We start from the raw sequence: 20456 nt of genomic DNA, 5'->3' as shown, positions 1-20456 counted from the left end.
GCGCGGCAGGCCTTCTAGTAAACCGCAGTCACCGGCTGGGCGCATGTTTTCAGCGGGGGAGGGTTTAGCTACACAGCTGTAGCAGGGGCGATTATTCCCGGATTAAAAGTAGCCAACAAGAACCGCGGGAGAGAAAGCAGAGTTTTTGGCGCAACTTTAGTGTTTGACAAGAGAGAGAGAGACTATCATATAATGGAGTATAAAACCGAAACGAAACAAGGTGTCAGGCCTGTGGCCAACTAGCTTCCTTCAGCTTGTTAGCTATTAGCTAGTTGTTCCCGATGATGTGTGTTGCTAGCTAACGCTACATTCGTTAGCTTAGCCAGTTAGCTTCCTTGTGTTGTTGTGGGTCAATAAATACATGGGACCTGGTTGGTTTTACCGCACATTTTTGTAATTTTTCAAAAACTTCTGTAAAGTTACTGCTTGTTACAGTAACTATCAGAGAGCAACATTCTCTGTTATCCTCTGAAATCAAAGACGAGCCAGTGTGTGTGTGTGTGTGTGTGTGTGTGTGTGTTTTTTAGACAAAGTGATTGGGCTTGACAAGCTAATTTGAAAGGCGTTTTGTTTTATTGGCGAATGTCTTCGGCTCAGAATTAACACCTGACCGGAGTGAACCTTTTTTTTCCTCCATCCAACCGGCCGGTACCGTTATTCTGTCCGGTCCCGGTGCTGACCGCACGGCACCGCCTTGCTCAATGGAGGAGCATGACAACATGGAGTATTTATATCAGCAGATCCTGCAGAAAGATGTTACCCGCAGACTGCAGGTCGGGCAGGATTTAATAGACTACCTGAACGACCCGCAGAGGTCCTCCGATGTGGAACAAGACAAACCCCGACTGGATAAAACCATAGATGAGCTGACAGGATGGGTGAACTCCAGCAACTACAAGGTGAGACTGCAGACTGTGGTCCCTTGATAAAACCACCATATCCGGCTTTTGGACCCTGTTTGACTAACGTAGTTATTTTTTGATTATACATGTTTTTTTTTTGTTGTGATAGGATGTAGCTAGTTTGCTAGCTAGGGATGTTTATTCTCAAGTGTTGGGGACATTTTAGTTAACTAGTCAGGAAGAAAGGAGAAGCTAATCAGCAATAACCACCAGACTGTGTTATTCTGTGAAGCTGGGCGGACTCGTTGTAATCTCATTAAAACGGAGATAATCTGATTCAAACAGATAGCCCACTAATCTCCCAGTAATTGAGTCTAAAATGTAGCGTTTTCTTTGAGTAGTGGGACACTTTATTGAATGGGAAAGGGGATAATAATACCATGCGTTAGGTAGCTCAGCTGTCCAGACAGATCAGACGGTTAGCTAGAAGAAGAAGAAAACCAGCGAATAATCTTGAATTAAAAGGTTTAATACAAAGTAATACCTTATATTGTGACTCTTAATGTAATGCAATGTACTGGGATTGAGTTGGATATCATTCAGTTTGATGTGTTTTTTTGTTGCCCTGTCGGCTAGTGGTAGTAGTGGGCTTGGAGGAGGACCCCATTGTTAGAGCGCCTAGAGGATGGGGGAGGGGTGGGGGGGGCCTGCAGTGTTTGGCGTGTGTTTATAATGTCATATCTGTTGGAAAATGCTGGAATGTGGCCTTTGTTTTCTTTGCTAAATGTATCTCCTCATAGTTCAGACAGTTATGTCTGGGTTTATACACCATGGAATGAATCCTTGCATCAGACACCGAAGGTAGATGCTGGTTACGTCCACATCACAACTAATACAGAACAAAAATGTAAACGCAACATGCTAAAATGAGTTACAGTTCATAGAAGGAAATCAGTACATTTAAAGTAAATAAATTAGCCCCTGATATATGGATTTCACATGACTGGGAATACAGATATGCTCTGTTGGTCACATACCTTACTTTTTTTTAATTTTGTTTTTTTTAAGTAGGGATGTGGATCAGAACACCAGTCAGTATCTGGTGTGAACACCATTTTCCTCATGCAGTGTGACACATCTCCTTCACATAGAGTTGATCAGGCTGTTGATTGTGGCCTGATGTGGAATGTTGTCCCACTCCTCTTCAATGGGTGTGTGAATTTGCTTGATATTGGTGAGAACTGGGACACGCTGTTGAACACGTCGATCCAGAGCATCCCAAACATGCTCAATGGGTGACATGTCTGGTGAGTATGCAGGCCATGGAAGAACGTGGAAATTTTCAGCTTCCAGGAATTGTGTACAGATCCTTGCGACATGGGGCCGTGCGATATCATGCTGAAACATGAGGTGATGGCGGCAGGTGAATGGCACGACAATGGGCCTCAGGATCTCGTCACAGTGTCTCTGTGCATTGAAATTTCCATAGACAAAATGCAATTGTGTTCGTTGTGTGTAGCTTATGCCTGCCCATATAATAACCCCACCGTCATCATGGGGCACTCTGTTCACAACGTTGACATCAGCAAACCACTCGCCCACACGATGCCATACACGTTGTCTGCGGTTGTGAGGCCGGTTGGACGTACTGCCAAATTCTCTAAAATGACATTATGGTAGAGAAATGAACATTCAATTATCTGGCAACAGTTCTGGTGGACATTCCTGCAGTCAGCATGCCATTTGCACTCTCCCTAAACTTGAGACATCTGTGGCACTGTTGTGTGACCGAACTGAACATTTTAGTGGCCTTTTATTGTCTCCAGCACAAGGTGCACCTGTGTATTGATATTGCTTTTTAATCAGCTTTTTGATATGCCACACCTGTCAGGTGGATGGATTATCTTGGCAAAGGAGAAATGCTCACTAACAGCGATATAAACTAATTTGTACCCAAAATTTGAGAGAAATGCATTCTGCAAATGGATACATTTTTGTATTTCAAATCATAAAACATGCGACCAACACTTTACATGTTGCGTTTACATTTTTGTGTGGTGTATTTTAAAGATGTTTCGTTTACCTTCCCTAGTATAACACCAGTGTTTTAAGCCTATGGAAAAAGTCTCAGGCTGGACCAGGGCTGCAATGGAATACAGGTCACAGGACTTTCCAGAAGATCTAGTGAAATAAAACTATAATCAAGCCTTAACAGTATCCTATTATTTCCATGAGGGTGATAGGTTCTATTACAGGGAACAATAAGAGAATGACAGTTTGACAGAAACACAGATGTGGAAACAGGATAATGCTGTAATTACGTTGGCCAGGGTGGGATTTTGAGCCTGGTCCAATTACAACTGAAGTCCGTATCCCCTAGCGAGCTCCTTCAGAGTGTACAGTACTGATCTGGGGCCCGGATTTCCAAAGCTTCTCAAAGTACTGATTTTAAGATCCGATCCAGTCTGTCCTTTTTATTAATTTTATTCTTCATGATTTGAAATGTTTTTACTTTGCTCTCCAAATTATAGCTCCTAATTGTTCTAGAGGAGAGAAGGGGAGGCGTCGGCTTCTGTGAAGATGCTTGGTCATCCCAGACGAGAGAGGAGGGAGGGGAAGTGAGAGAGAAGAGAGAGAGAGATGGAGGGAGGAGAGGGGGAGAGATTAATGGATGCAGAGTGACCAGGAGAGCTGTGTCCAGACTGAGATTGTACACAGCTCCCCGAGTGAGTCAGACTGAGGCTGGTAATGCTGCTGGTGCCTCTTAAAGAGTACCACAGTATGAGTCATAATACCCATAAAACCTAGTGGGTAAAACAAGGAAATGGTTCCAATTGTTTTTCCACCATTTATTTTCCCATAGGGGATTTTAGAAACACTTCGAATAAGGGCTGTGTTTCGTGTAGGCTTTACCCTGGTGTGACGTTTTGATAATTATAAATCTCTAGAACAAGGTGACTTTTTTAATAAATATATTTGCTGTATTTACCCCCCACAAATGAAATGTGACCGACTTCCTTGATTCAGTCCTATGTAGCAAAAATTTTATTTTTTTATTTTTACATTGGATAAAAGCAGAGAGACAGAGCTACAAAATGATATATCATACACTGCATTTGAGGAACAATGGGAAAATAATTCTGCATTGAAAGTTGCTAAACTTGTAACCCCACTTTTGAGAAAATGGCCCTTGAATGTTTTGGTACACCTACTGGAGAGCACTTCTTTGTCTCCACCCAATCAGCATGGTTCACACCCTCTTAAGCTTTAGCCCCACCCATCTCATTAAGGATTCACATGTGAGGTCATGTGCTAAACAGAGTGAGTAGTGTAGTAAAGATGAAGACTGATAGGTAACCGTAGTAGCCTACAGCAAGGAACAACCAGGTAAACAACCAGGTAAACAACCAGGTAAACAACCAGGTAAACAACCAGGTGAACAACCAGGTGAACAACCAGGTAAACAACCAGGTGAACAACCAGGTAAACAACCAGGTGAACAACCAGGTGAACAACCAGGTAAACAACCAGGTGAACAACCAGGTAAACAACCAGGTAAACAACCAGGTAAACAAAGTGGTCACATATAAAAAATTTTTTTTTTTTAAATATTAGATGACACACTTGTATAAATTGATGGGTCACGTGAAAGAAATGCTATAACCCACAGCCACATCTTGCTAAATGGACGGGTCTCCACAGAAGGTGTAAACAATACAGCCAGATGGTTACTTACATAGTAGCAATATCAGGAATGATGTCAATATAAATAACAAGTGTCAATGCCAGTAGAGAAAGAACTACAGAATATACAGTATGTACAATAACAATATCAATATCTATATCAGTGATAGATGAGGTAGTTATACAGTATGTACAATATCAATATCCATATCAGTGATATGGATATGTATACAATCAGGGGTAAAGTGGCTGAGCAGCAGGATAAAATAATTAATAATAATAATAGCAGCAACATATGGTGTGTGTGTGTGTGTGTGTGTTAGGAGAGAGTCATGTGGATAGAGGAACAGCAGATAGTGCTGATGACTGGGAACTCGTCCCCCAGTGATGAACTGGTCTGTCTGAACCACGCATGAACAAGGGAATCTATTTTCGGAGAGCCTGTTTCTGTCCTGCCCTTACCTTTGGTGCAGGGCATGTGATGTCCATAGCCTCTACGTCGCAAAACTCCCTGATCTTCTCAAAAAAGATACGTTTGTTTAGCTGTGTCCAGTCCAGGTGCTGCTTGTACAGGCAGACCATCTATGGGAGGAAGGATGTCAGCGTTGGAGACAACAACACCAGGCTCCAGAGCATCGAAGCTGTAAAACAGGAAATAACAAAATAAATTGAGAAGACATTACAACCTTTTATAACATCAGTTCACCTCCCAAGTGTAGATAAGAAGAATAACTTCATACAATGCAATGAACATGACATTCATCTGAAGTGCTGGTACTGTCTGATTTGTGGCAGCTGCCTGAAGTACCAGCCATAGCTTTCTACCAGCACCGAACCATTGTCCAGTCCAACCAGCTGTGAGATGTTGACCCCTGTCACAGTGCCGTCCTTCACAACACCAGCAATCTCAGACAAAGTGTTCACTCTGGTCTTTCTGAAGCGCTGATGGATGAGGGCGAAGCACAGGTCGGTGGCAAACTTGGTGTGACCTGTGATCAGGAAGTCCAGACTGTGGTGGAGCTTGTGCATGGTCCACCAGGGACAATACCAGAGCACAAACTTGTTCTTGTTTTGGCCACTGCAGTTGTCACATTTCAGGTCCACACGTGTTTCCACAACTCCGTAGCGGGTTGAAGTTTGTTATTAAGGCACGCGAAAGTTCAAATGTTGAAGAAGGCATTTCTGTCTAAAAACATATTTTGATTGAACGTTTATAAAAAAATAAAAAAATAAATGAACGCCTCTCCTGTGAAGTCGTGACTTGCGACATACACCTAGTTTCCTGAAGCAAGTCACAAATCCTAATAAGCTGCTTATGTGGCTATCATAAAGAACTACAAATGCCATGATGATCTGGATGAGACTGCTGAATTGAGGCAAAGGTAATAATTCTCTAAAACGACATTGGTAGAGAAATGAACATTCAATTCTCTGACAACCGCTCTGGTGGACATTTCTGCAGTCAGCATGCCAACATGGACTAAGATGGCGCCGACAGACATGGCAGTTCTGCTTCTAGCTCTTAACTTCTATGGGCTAGGTGGGACGCAGCCAGTGAAATATCAGGGCGGATAATTCAAAAACAACAAAATGTCATAATTCAACTTTCTAAAACATACAACTATTTTACACAATCTAAATAGTTGTATGTCTAGCCCGACAATCTAACCACATTGTCCGATTTCAAAAAGGCTTTACAGCAAAAGCAAAACATTAGATTATGTTAACCTCTCTAGGGTAGGGGGCAGTATTTGCACGGCTGGATAAAAAACGTACCCGATTTAATCTGGTTATTACTACTGCCCAGAAACTACAATATGCATATAATTATTGGCTTTGGATAGAAAACACCCTAAAGTTTCTAAAACTGTTTGAATGGTGTCTGTGAGTATAACAGAACTCATATGGCAGGCAAAAACCTGAGAAGATTCCTTACAGGAAGTGGCCTCTCTGACCATTTCTTGGGCTTCTACACTCTCTTTATTGAAAACTGAGGATCTCTGCTGTAACGTGACACTACCTACGGCTCCCATAGGCTCTCAGAAGGCGGCAAACCATTGAATGATGTCTTTGCAGGCCCTGGCTGAAAAACACTAGCGCATTTGGATAATGGTCGATCAGAGAACAATGAGACTGAGGCACGTGCACGAGGCGACACCATGTTTTTATTTTTTCGTCTTTGAACTAAAACAGGGTTTCCCGGTCGGAATATTATCGCTTTTTTACGAGAAAAATCGCATAAAAATTGATTTTAACCTCTCTGGCGCAGGTGGGACGAATTCGTCCCACCTGCGTAACAGCCACTTAAATCCAGTGGCGCGATTTTTGAAACGTTTGAAATACTATTACTTCAATTTCTCAAACATATGACTATTTTACAGCTATTTAAAGACAAGACTCTCGTTAATCTAACCACACTGTCCGATTTCAAAAAGGCTTTACAACGAAAGCAAAAACATTAGATTATGTCAGGAGAGTGCCCAGCCAGAAATAATCAGACACCCATTTTTCAAGCTAGCATATGATGTCACAAAAACCCAAATCACAGCTAAATGCAGCACTAACCTTTTATGATCTTCATCAGATGACACACCTAGGACATTATGTTATACAATACATGCATGTCTGTTCAATCAAGTTCATATTTATATCAAAAACCAGCTTTTTACATTAGCATGTGACGTTCAGAAAAAGCATACCCCCCGCAAACTTCCGGGGAATTTACTAATAGTTTGCTAAATTACTCACGATAAACGTTCACAAAAAGCATAACAATTATTTTAAGAATTATAGATACATTACTCCTCTATGCACTCGATATGTCCGATTTTAAAATAGCTTTTCGGATGAAGCACATTTTGCAATATTCTAAGTACATAGCCCAGCCATCACTGGCTAGCTATTTAGACACCCGGCAAGATTAGCCTTCACCAAAATCACATTTCCTATAAGAAAAATGTTATTACCTTTCCTGTTCTTCGTCAGAATGCACTCCAAGGACTTCTACTTCAATAACAAATGTAGGTTTTGTCCCAAATAATCCATCGTTATGTTCCATCAGCGACGTTTTGTTCATGCGTTCTAGACACTATCAGAATACTAAATCACGGTCACGAGCATGGCGTGACAAAAAATGTCTAAATACTCCATTACCGTACTTCGAAGCATGTCAACCGCTGTTTAAAATCAATTTTTATGCCATTTATCTCGTAGAAAAGCGATAATATTCCGACCGGGAATCTGCAATAAGCTAAACAGCCGAATGAAATTTCTCGACGGGGGCGAATCGTGCACGCGCCTCATTGCATTGTCACCTAATGGGACACTTGGAAAAGGCGATAATCTGTTTCAGCCTGAGGCTGCCTCGTCATCGTTCCTGTTTTTCCCGGGCTCTGAGAGCCTATTGGAGCCCTAGGAATTGTCACGTTACAGCTAAGATCCTTACTCTTCAATAAACAGAGGCAAGAAGAACGACTCTTTGTCAGACAGGCCACTTCCTGCATGAAACCTTCTCAGATTTTTGCCTGCCATAGGAGTTCTGTTATACTCACAGACACCATTCAAACAGTTTTAGAAACTTTAGGGTGTTTTCTATCCAAACCTGAACAATAATATGCATATTCTAGCTTCTGAGTTGGTGTAGGAGGCAGTTAAAAATGGGCACATATTTTTTCCAAAATTCTCAATACTGCCCCCTAGCCCAAACAGGTTAAACAGCGGTTGACATGCTTCGAAGTACAGTAATGGAATATTTCGATTTTTTTTGTCACGAGGCGCGTCACCCTTCGTCACCCTTCGGATAGTGTCTTGAACGCACGAACAAAACAGAGGATATTTGAACATAACTATGGATTATTTTGAACCAAACCAACATTTGTTATTGAAGTAGAAGTCCTGGGAGTGCATTCTGACGAAGAACAGCAAAGGTAATCACATTTTTCTAATAGTAAATCGGAGTTTGGTGAAGGCCAAACTTGGTGGGTGTCTAAATAGCTAGCCCGTGATGGCTGGGCTATCTACTCAGAATATTGCAAAATGTGCTTTTGCCGAAAAGCTATTTTAAAATCGGACATAGCGATTGCATAAAGGAGTTCTGTATCTATAATTCTTAAAATAATTATGTTTTTTGTGAATGTTTATCGTGAGTAATTTAGTAAATTCACCGGAAGTTTGCGGTGGATATGCTAGTTCTGAACGTCACATGCTAATGTAAAAAGCTGTTTTTTGATATAAATATGAACTTGATTGAACAAAACATGCATGTATTGTATAACATAATGTCCTAGGATTGTCATCTGATGAAGATCATAAAAGGTTAGTGCTGCATTTAGCTGTGGTTTGGGTTTATGTGACATTATATGCTAGCTTGAAAAATGGGTGTCTGATTATTTCTGGCTGGGTACTCTGCTGACATAATCTAATGTTTTGCTTTCGTTGTAAAGCCTTTTTGAAATCGGACAGTGTGGTTAGATTAACGAGAGTCTTGTCTTTAAAATGGTGTAAAATAGTAATATGTTTGAGAAATTGAAGTAATAGCATTTCTAAGGTATTTGAATAACGCGCCACGGGATTCCACTGGCTGTTGAGTAGGTGGGACGATTTCGTCCCACATACCCTAGAGAGGTTAAGAGAGTACATAGACAAAAATAATCACACAGCCATTTTCAAAGCAAGGACATGTGTCAATAAAACCCAAAACACAGCTAAATGAAGCACGAACCTTTGACGATCTTCATCAGATGACACTCCTAGGACATTATGTTACACAATACATGTATGTTTTGTTCGATAAAGTTAATATTTGTATCCAAAAATAGCATTTTACATTGGCGCGTGATGTTCAGAAAATGTATTCCCACCAAAACGTCCGATGAATGTGCACATTAATTTACAAAAATACTCATCATAAACGTTGACAAAATATATAACAATTATTTAAAGAATTATAGATAGACTACCCCTGGATGCAACCGCTGTGTCAGATTTTAAAATAGCTTAACGGAGAAAGCACATTTTTCAATACGGTGAGCTATTCGGACACCCGCCAAGTTCGGGGCAACCTAAACTCAGAATTAGTATTAGAAATATTCTCTTAACTTTGCTGATCTTCGTCAAAATGCACTCCCAGGACTGCTACTTCCACAAGAAATGTTGTTTTTGTTCGAAATAATCCATATTTATGTACAAATACCTCCGTTTTGTTCGTGCGTTCAGGTCACTATCCAAAGGGTAATGCGTGAGCGCGGAACGAGAGATGTTCCAAGTAAAAATGTTCCATTACCGTACTTAGAAGCATGTCAAACGCTGTTTAAAATCAATCTTTATGGTATTTTTAACGTAAAATTGCGATAATATTCCAACCGGACAATAGCATATTCATTCAAGAAGAAAAAGGAGGGGCGCGCTCGCGGGACCGAGCATATCCAGTCCCTTTGTTGCCAGGCAGACCGTTTCACCGATTCATGACTCTCTCTGGGTATACTGTCCCCGTCCATACAGCCAGCTGGGTTCTCAGTACATTGCGCAGACATGAATCAATAACTTTTCGGGAAGAAGGGCGGTGGTGTATGCTTCTTGATTAACCACTGATGGTGTGATTGTGATAACAGACATTAACTCAGGTCCTTTTGTTCACCCGACCTAGAATACCTCACAATCAAATGCGACCGTATTACCTCCCAAGATAATTATCTTCGGTTATAGTCACAGCCTTGTGTATTCCCCCTCAAGCCGATACCACGACGACCCTCAAAGAACTACACTGGAAACCACATATCCTGAGGCCGCATTTATTGTAGCTGGGGATTTTAACAAGGCACATTTGAGGAAAACCGTACCGACGTTCTATCAACACATTGACTGTAGTACTCGCAGTGGAAAAACACTCAATCATTGTTATTCCAACTTCCGGGATGCATACAAGCCCCCCCCCCGCCCTCCCTTCTGCAAATCAGATCTCGACTCCATTTTGCTCCTCTCTTCCTATAGGTAGAAACTCAAACAGGAAGTACCCGTGCTAAGGTCTATTCAACGCTGGTCTGACCAATCGGAATCCATGCTTCAAGATTGTTTTGATCACGTGGACTGGGATACAGTGGCACGGGAAAGTATGTGAACCCTTTGGAAATACCTGGATTTCTGCATTAATTGATCAAAAAGTTTGATCTGATCTTCATCTAGGTCACAACAAAAGACACAGTCTGCTTAAACTAATAACACACAAACAATTACACGTTTTCATGTGTTTATTGAACACACCATGTAAACATTCACAGTGCAGGGTGGAAAAAAGTATGTGCACCCTTGGATTTAATAACTGGTTGACCCTCCTTTGGCAACAATAACCTCAACCAAATGTTTTCTGTCGTTGCGGATCAGACCTGCACAACGGTCAGGAGGAATTTTGAACCGTTCCTCTTTACAAAACTGGTACAGTTCACACCAGACATCCCAAGAAAATTGCTGAACTACTCTCTTGAGGTCATGCCACCGTATCTCAATCGGGTTGAGGTCAGGACTCTGACTGGGCCACTCCAGAAGGCGTATTTTCTTCTGTTGAAGCCCTTCTGTTGAAGTCGGAAGTTTACATAAACTGAGTTTAAATGTATTTGGCTAAGGTGTTTCACAATAACTGACATTTTAATCCTATTAAGAATTCCCCGTCTTAGGTCAGTTAGGATCACCACTTTTTTTTATCCGAACAAGCATATTGACCTGCATATTGGTATTAAAAGACAGCAACGTATTCACCTAAAAATATAAGTGTTTAGACAAATCATTAGTTAGCTAGCGATCACATTAATTGTGCAAAAATATGATTGATAACATTAGCCAGCTAGCTAAGCGCTAGCCAGTCAGTGGCGATGACAGATTGAAACTGATGTCAACAAAATGTGATTCACCCTATCCCATAAAACATTGCTAACTAGGCATCAATTAGCTAACACAATTTTAAAGTGTATTAGGAAGTTTAATTATTAAGCTAGACTCACCAGACAACTTCACTAGGTAGCTAGCTAGATAGCTTGGTTTCCATTTTCCAACAGTTTTCTTATCCACCCGATTGGTCGTCAACACACACAAAGATACAGACACATGCATACGCACACATTGTGATTTTGTTGTATGGTGGTATTGAACAGTTTGTGTTGTGGACATGTGGTGGTGTAGGGATGTTATATGATGTACTGTTTATCTTTAGCTCATTCAGTACAAACATAGTTCACTGTTTTATCTTTTTGTTTTATACAGTTGAAGTTGGAAGTTTACATACCCCTTAGCCAAATACATTTAAACTCAGTTTTTCACAATTCCTGACATTTAATCCTAGTAAAAATGTCCTGTCTTAGGTCAGTTAGGATCACCACTTTATTTTAAGAATGTGAAATGTCAGAATAATAGTAGAGAGAATGATTTATTTCAGCTTTTATTTCTTTCATCACATTCCCAGTGGGTCAGAAGTTTACATACACTCAATTAGTATTTGGTAGCATTGCCTTTAAATTGTTTAACTTGGGTCAAACGTTTTGGGTAGCCTTCCACAAGCTTCCCACAATAAGTTGGATGAATTTTGACCCAATCCTCCTGACAGAGCTGGTGTAACTGAGTCAGGTTTGTAAGCCTCCTTGCTCGCACACGCTTTATCAATTCTGCCCACAAATGTTCTATAGGATTGAGGTCAGGGCTTTGTGATGGCCACTCCAATACCTTGACTTTGTTGTCCTTAAGCTATTTTGCCACAACTTTGGAAGTTTGCTTGGGGTTATTTTGCATTTGGAAGACCCATTTGCGACCAAGCTTTAACTTTCTGACTGATGTCTTCAGATGTTGCTTCAATATATCCACATAATTTTCCTGCCTCATGATGCCATCTATTTTGTGAAGTGCACCATTCCCTCCTGCAGTAAAGCAACCCCAAAACATGATGCTGCCACCCCTATGCTCACGGTTGGGATTGTGTTCTTCGGCTTGCAAGCATCCCCCTTTTTCCTCCAAACATAACGATGGTCATTATGGCCAAACAGTTCTATTTTTGTTTCATCAGACCAGAGGACATTTCTCCAAAAAGTACAATCTTTGTCCACATGTGCAGTTGCGAACGTAGTCTGGCTTTTTTTATGGTGGTTTTGGAGCTGTGGCTTCTTCCTTGCTGAGCGGCCTTTCAGTTTATGTCGATATAGGACTTGTTTTACTGTGGATATAGATACTTTTGTACCTGTTTCCTTCAGCATCTTCACAAGATCCTTTGCTGTTGTTCTGGGATTGATTTGCACATTTCGCACCAAAGTACGTTCATCTCTAGGAGACAGAACGCATCTTCATCCTGAGTGGTATGACGGCTGCGTGGTCCCATGGTGTTTACACTATTGTTTGTACAGATGAATGTGGTACCTTCAGGCATTTGGAAACTGCTCCCAAGGATGAACCAGACTTGTGTAGGTCTACATTTTTTTGTCTTCAAATCAAATGTATTTATATAGCCCTTCGTACATCGGCTGATATCTCAAAGTGCTGTACAGAAACCCAGCCTAAAACCCCAAACAGCAAGCAATGCATGTAAAAGAAGCACGGTGGCTAGGAAAAACTCCCTAGGAAAAACTCCCTAGAAAGGCCAAAACCTAGGAAGAAACCTAGAGAGGAACCAGGCTATGAGGGGTGGCCAGTCATCCACCCGGCACAGCCAGAATAGATTATAACAGAACATGGTCAAGATGTTAAAATGTTCATAAATGACCAGCATGGTCAAATAATAATAATCATAGTAGTTGTCGAGGGTACAACAAGCACGTCCGGTGAACAGGTCAGGGTTCCATAGCCGAACAGTTGAAACTGGAGCAGCAGCACGGCCAGGTGGACTGAGGACAGCAAGGAGTCATCATGCCAGGTAGTCCTGAGGCATGGTCCTAGGGCTCAGGTCCTCCGAGAGAAAAAAAGAAAGAGAGAGAATTAGAGAGAGCACATTTAAATTCACACAGGACACTGGATAAGACAAGAGAAATACTCCAGATGTAACAGACTGACCCTAGCCCCCCGACACAAACTACTGCAGCATAAATACTGGAGGCTGAGACAGGAGGCATCAGAAGACACTGTGGCCCCATCCGATGATACCCCCCGGACAGGGCCAAACAGGCAGGATATAACCCCGCCCACTTTGCCAAAGCACAGCCCCCACACCACTAGAGGGATGTCTCCAACCACCAACTTACCGTCCTAAGACAAGGCCGAGTATAGCCCACTAAGATCTCCGCCACGGCACAACCCATGATGACAGAAGTGAGTGCTACGGGCGATAGTCATTTAATTCAGTTACCTTCGCTTTCTTGGGTACAGGAACAATGGTGGATGTCTTGAAGCAAGTGAGGAAAGCAGACTGGGATAGGGAGAGATTGAATATGTCTCTAAATACTCCAGCCAGCTGGTCTGCACATGTTCTGAGGACGCGGCTAGGGATTCTGTCTGGGCTGGCAGCCTTGCGAGGCCTAACACGTTTAAATGTCTAACGTCGGCCACGGAGAATGAGAGCCCACAGTCCTTGGGAGCGGGCCGCGTTGTAAACCATGTATTATTCTAGGAAGAGTCTTGGTGGTTCCTAACTTATTCGATTTAAGAATGATGGCGGTCACGGTGTTCTTGGGGACCTTCAATGTTGCAGACATGTTTTGGTACCCTTCTCCAGATCTGTGCCTCGACACAATCTCAGAGCTCTACGGACAATTCCTTCGACCTCATGGCTTGGATTTTGCTCTGACATGCACTATCAACTGTGGGACATTATATAGACAGGTGTGTCTTTCCAAATCATGTCCAATCAATTGAATATACCACAGGTGGACTCCAATCAAGTTGTAGAAACATCTCAAGGATGATCAATGGAAACAGGATGCACCTGAGTTCAATTTCGAGGTTCATTGCAAAAGGTCTGAATACTTATTTAAATAATGTATTTCTAAAAACTAGTTTTCGCTTCGTCATTATGGGGTATTGTGTGTAGATTGAGGGGAAAAAAAGATATAATTTTATCCGTTTTAGAATAAGGCTGTAATGTAACAAAATGTGGAATAAGTGAAGGGATCTGAATATTTTCCGAATTCACTGTCGGTACATATTAGGAGCACGTAGACACTTCCCAGGTGGCATTTTGTCTGTTGAATGGCCTGACAGGTGGCAGTCCAGTTCCGTGGTGTCTGTCTATAGTAACTGCCAGAGGGGAGGACTGATGGTGGATTGGGCCTATCGAGGCCTGGCCTGCTTCTTAGTGCTTCTTAGTGCCCTGCTGGGATTCCGAGTTATTATTTTTTTTTCTTCACCTCACACAGACATGTCAACAAAGTATGTTTTTAATTAAAAATATTTTTTTTTTTTTTTTACATCCATTCATTCATTTATATAATAGTTCCTCACAGAATTTAAAATCTTTCCAACACTCTCCCCCTCAATTTCAGCTTCATACTATTGCATAGCTGTCCCCTTCATACTTTCCTTGCCAATTAATTATCTTACAGCCTACTTTCAGGAAAGCCTAGTTTTAAAATTTTTTTAAATACGTTTTAAGGAAAGGATAAATATTTACTTGTCTGACATACGCTGGTGGCTTTGATTTGACGGGTGTTTTTACAGGATGTGCTTGTGTTTCATTCGCTGATTCTCTATAGGCCAATATGTCCATTCAGAAAGTTTCCTAAAGTAGCCTGTCTGGACTCTCCCTCTCTTTTAATAAGAATCAAACGCACCTGTCGTGATTTAGTCTTGTAAAAGGCCTGTTTTCTGAAGCTTAGGCTATATTAGTTCTTTCATTACGGCATCCTCTCTTTTGAACAAAATATGTCAATGTCACTGCCATGGAATGACCGCAGCAGCAGGGTTTGGGACGTTATGTGAATATTTAGTGGGAAGTGGGAGGAAAAACCCCATCCGACTTCGTTTGAATGGTTATGTGCGTGGAAGTTGGATCTGTATGATAACATTTTTACATGCAGAAAAGCAGTCAGTCTCGGACAAGGCTGGCACATGTCTGGATTTGGACTCCGTTGTTGTTGTCGATACGAAGATGGGACAGATCCTCTCCAACTTGGCATTTCTTCATTTTTATATTTTAAGATTTGTAAGTAAAGCCTGAACAACCATAATGCCATAAAAACTGTGTAATGGCTTGTTAAACACTTATTTTTTTAATTTTTTTTATCATATCCATGTAAACAAGTGAACCAACAGAATCGTGACCTCTGCTTGGCCAATTAGAGTAACTTCCAACACCGTCACAGCCCTAGTTATGGAAGAGGACACATGATGACAAGCTCATAGGTGTTCTCCACAATGAACCAGCACACCATGACACTCGTTGACAAGAAATACAATCAATTTACTGTGCCTTCACATGTGATTGGAGAGGAGCAATTCCTATGTCAATGTAATCCTGAATCTCCCAGATTCTCGCTCGCTCTCTCTCTTTGCAGCAGAGGTTCACCCCATGCTCATTCACATAGCACTACGCCCAGTTCGTATACACCCCACACAGGAGCCACTGTAATATTGCACAATGCCCTTTCTGCATTCTCTGAATGTTTTAGAGCTGCAGATGTTTGCGATTTACTAAACCTACCCCACTGAACTAAAGCCTTAGATAGCTTGGTCTTCAATCCTTAGACATGGTCCAACCCACTTCCTCTGGTTAGGATGGATGGACTGACAGTTGACCAGGAAGTTTGGATGGACTGACAGTTGACCCGGATGGATGGATGGATGGATGGATGGATGGACTGGCAGTTGACCAGGCAGTTTGGATTGATGGACTGGCAGTTGACCAGGCAGTTTGGATTAGAGGTCGACCGATTAATCGGAATGGCCGATTTGAAGTTTTCATAACAATTGGAAATCGGTATTTTTGGACACCGATTTTTATTTTTTTATTTAATTATTTTTTTTTTTAAACACCTTTTATTTAACTAGGCAAGTCAGTTAAGAACACATTCTTATTTTCAATGACGGCCTAGGAACGGTGGGTTAACTGCCTTGTTCAGCGGCAGAACAACAGATTTTTACCTTGTCAGCTTGGGGATTCAATCTTGCAACCTTACGGTCAACTAGTCCAACGCTCTAACCACCTGCTTTACATTGCACTCCACGAGGAGCCTGCCTGTTACGCGAATGCAGTAAGAAAACAAGATAAGTTGCTAGCTAGCATTAAACTTATCTTATAAAAAAACAATCAATCAATCATAATCACTAGTTAACCTCTTTGGTATAGGGGGCAGTATTGAGAATTTTTGGAAAAAATATGTTCCCATTTTTAACTGCCTCCTACACCAACTCAGAAGCTAGAATATGCATATTATTGTTCAGGTTTGGATAGAAAACACTCTGAATTTTCTAAAACTGTTTGAATGGTGTCTGTGAGTATAACAGAACTCCTATGGCAGGCAAAAACCTGACAAGGCTTCAAGCAGGAAGTGCCCTGTCTGACAAGGAGTCGTGCGTCTTACCTCTTTTTATTGAAAAGTAAGGATCTTAGCTGTAACGTGACAATTCCCAGGGCTCCAATAGGCTCTCAGAGCCCGCGAAATAACTGAAGGTTTACGAGGGAACCTCAGGTTGAAATATATTATCGCCTTTTGTAAGTGGATGCTCGGAGGACCTTTCAATGATGCGCGTGCATGAGTCGCTTCTGAGGAGAAATTTTATTCGGCTGTTTAGGCTCAATGCATACTCCCGGTCGGAATATTAACACTTCTCTATGACATAAATGGCATAAAAATTGGTTTTAAACAGCGGTTGACATGCTTCGAAGTACGGTAATGGAATATTTAGACATTTTTGACACGCCAATGCGCCATGCGCGACACCGCGAAGAAGCATTCTAGAACTCACGAACAAAACGTCGCTGTTGGAACATAACGATGGATTATTTGGGACCAAACCAACATTTGTTATTGAAGTAGAAGTCCTGGCAGTGTATTCTGATGAAGAACAAGCAAGGTAAGAACATTTTTCTTATAGGAAATGTGATTTTGGTGGATGCTGACCTGGGTGGGTATCTAAATAGCTAGCCCTGTAATGCCGGGCTATGTACTTAGATTATTGCAAAATGTGCTTCATCCGAAAAGCTATTTTAAAATCGGACATATCGAGTGCATAGAGGAGTAATGTATCTATAATTCTTAAAATAATTGTTATGCTTTTTGTGAACGTTTATCGTGAGTAATTTAGCAAACTGTTAGTAAATTCAACGGAAGTTTGCGGGGGTTATGCGTTTTCTGAACGTCACATGCTAATGCAAAAAGCTGTTTTTTGATATAAATATGAACTTGATTGAACAGACATGCATGTATTGTATAACACAATGTCCTAGGTGTGTCATCTGATGAAGATCATCAAAGGTTAGTGCTGCATTTAGATATGGTTTGGGTTTATGTGACATGATATGCTAGCTTGAAAAATGGCTGTGTGATTATTTCTGGCTGGGTACTCTGCTGACATAATCTAATGTTTTGCTTTTGTTGTAAAGCCTTTTTGAAATCGGACAGTGGGGTTAGATTAACGAGATTCTTGTCTTTAAATAGCTGTGAAATAGTCATATGTTTGAGAAATTGAAGTTATAGCATTTCTAACGATTCAAAAATCGCGCCACTGGATTGAAGTGGCTGTTACGTAGGTGGGACGAAATCGTCCCACATAGCCCAGAGAGGTTAACTACACATGGTTGATGATATTACTAGTTTATCTAGCCTGTCCTGCGTTGCATATAATCGATGCGGTGCGCATTCGCGAAAAAAGGACTGTCGTTGCTCCAACGTGTACCTAAACATAAACATCAATGCCTTTCTTAAAATCAATACACAGAAGTATATTTTTAAACCTGCATATTTAGCTAAAAGACATCCAGGTTAGTAGGCAATATCAACCAGGTGAAATTGTGTCATTTTGCGTTCATTGCACGCAGTCAGGGTATATGCAACAGTTTGGGCCGCCTGGCTCGTTGCGAACTAATTTGCCAGAATTGTACGTAATTATGACATAACATTGAAGGTTGTGCAATGTAACAGCAATATTTAGACTTATGGATGCCACTCGCTCGATAAAATACAGTACGGTTCCGTATTTCACTGAAAGAATAAATGTTTTGTTTTCGAAATGATAGTTTCCGGATTCAACCATATTAATGACCTAAGGCTCGTATTTCTGTGTGTTATTGTTATAATTAAGTCTATGATTTGATATAGCAGTCTGACTGAGCGGTGGTAGGCAGCAGCAGGCTCGTAAGCATTCATTCAAACAGCACTTTACTGCGTTTGCCAGCAGCTCTTCGCTGTGCTTCAAGCATTGCTCTGTTTATGACTTCAAGCCTATCAACTCCCGAGATTAGGCTGGTGTAACCGATGTGAAATGGCTAGCTAGTTAGCGGGTGCGCGCTAATAGCGTTTCAAATTATCACTCGCTTTGAGACTTGGAGTAGTTGTTCCCCTTGCTCTGCATGGGTAACGCTGCTTCGAGAGTGGCTGTTGTCGATGTGTTCCTGGTTCGAGCCCAGGTAGGAGCGAGGAGAGGGACGGAAGCTAGCCTGCTAGTATTGTTACACTGGCAATACTAAAGTGCCTATAAGAACATCCAATAGTCAAAAGGTATATGAAATACAAATCGTATAGAGAGAAATAGTCCTATAATTCCTATAATAACTACAACCTAAAACTTCTTACCTGGGAATATTGAAGACTCATGTTAAAAGGAACCACCAGCTTTCATATGTTCTCATGTTCTGAGCAAGGAACTTAAACGTTAGCTTTCTTACATGGCACATATTGCACTTTTACTTTCTTCTCCAACACTTTGTTTTTGCATTATTTAAACCAAATTGAACATGTTTCATTATTTATTTGAGGCTAAATTGATTTTATTGATGTATTATATTAAGTTAAAATAAGTGTTCATTCAGTATTGTTGTAATTGTCATTATTATGGATGGATGGATGGACTGACTGTTGACCTGGATGGGTGGATGGATGGATGAATAGATGGACGAACTGACCAGGCAGTTTGGATGGATGGATGGACGGACGAACTGACCAGGCAGTTTGGATGGATGGATGGATTGACAGTTGACCAGGCAGTTTGGATGGATGGATGGATTGACAGTTGACCAGGCAGTTTGGATGGATGGATGAATAGATGGACGGACGAACTGACCAGGCAGTTTGGATGGATGGATGGATTGACAGTTGACCAGGCAGTTTGGATGGATAGATGGACGGACGAACTGACCAGGCAGTTTGGATGGATAGATGGACGGACGAACTGACCAGGCAGTTTTGGTAAAGATGCTATGTCATCTTTATCTCGTGATTCTGCAGTCACTCTTAGCTAGACTACATGGCTGACAGTCGATGTGTGTTTATAGTGTATTAGTATCAGAGGGGCCTGAGAATACCTGAGTGGACATATGGTCCTTCTTTCCTTCCTCTCCCCTCCCTGCTCCCCCTCTCCGCTCCCACTCTCCCCCTCCTCTCCTCCCCTCCCCCCAAATTACCTTCGTCCAAAATCCAATGACCGTCACAGCCCTCGTCATGATGCCTTTGTTCTTAATACTCCCCAAGAGCATCTATCTAAGACATACAACTCCTAGCCTCATTCTGTCTCTCCCTCTCTCTCCCTCTCTCTCCCTCTCTCTCTCTCTCTCTCTCTCTCTCTCTCCCTCTCTCTCTCCCTCTCTCTCCCTCTCTCTCCCTCTCTCCTCTCCCTCTCTCTCCCTCTCTCTCCTCTCTCTCCTCTCTCTCTCTCCCTCTCTCTCCCTCTCTCTCTCTCCCTCTCTCTCTCTCCCTCTCTCTCTCCCTCTCTCTCTCCCTCTCTCTCTCCCCTCTCTCTCCCTCTCTCTCTCCCTCTCTCTCTCCCTCTCTCTCTCCCTCTCTCTCCCTCCCTCTCCCTCTCTTTCTGGCTCTT

The 20456-nt window shown here is 41.7% G+C and overlaps 1 protein-coding gene across 23 annotated transcripts in view; it reads left to right on the top strand.

Moving 5' to 3' along the window:
- The window catches only part of LOC115175336 (CLIP-associating protein 2), a 139720-nt gene continuing 119264 nt past the window's right edge, over positions 1 to 20456 (top strand). For 15 of the 23 annotated variants that reach the window (XM_029734530.1, XM_029734519.1, XM_029734531.1 and 12 more), the window contains exon 1: positions 1 to 899. In XM_029734530.1, coding sequence (XP_029590390.1) covers positions 702 to 899 — 198 coding nt within the window. In that variant the 5' untranslated portion in view covers positions 1 to 701. The remainder of the gene's footprint in view (positions 900 to 20456) is intronic. The other 8 variants (XM_029734540.1, XM_029734527.1, XM_029734529.1 and 5 more) reach the window with 1 other exon arrangement.

The sequence above is a fragment of the Salmo trutta genome, chromosome 36, assembly GCF_901001165.1.
Source record: "Salmo trutta chromosome 36, fSalTru1.1, whole genome shotgun sequence".
In the NCBI taxonomy this organism is placed as follows: domain Eukaryota; kingdom Metazoa; phylum Chordata; class Actinopteri; order Salmoniformes; family Salmonidae; genus Salmo; species Salmo trutta.
Note: the sequence above shows the minus strand (reverse complement) of the source record. Positions and strands in the feature narration are given on the sequence as shown.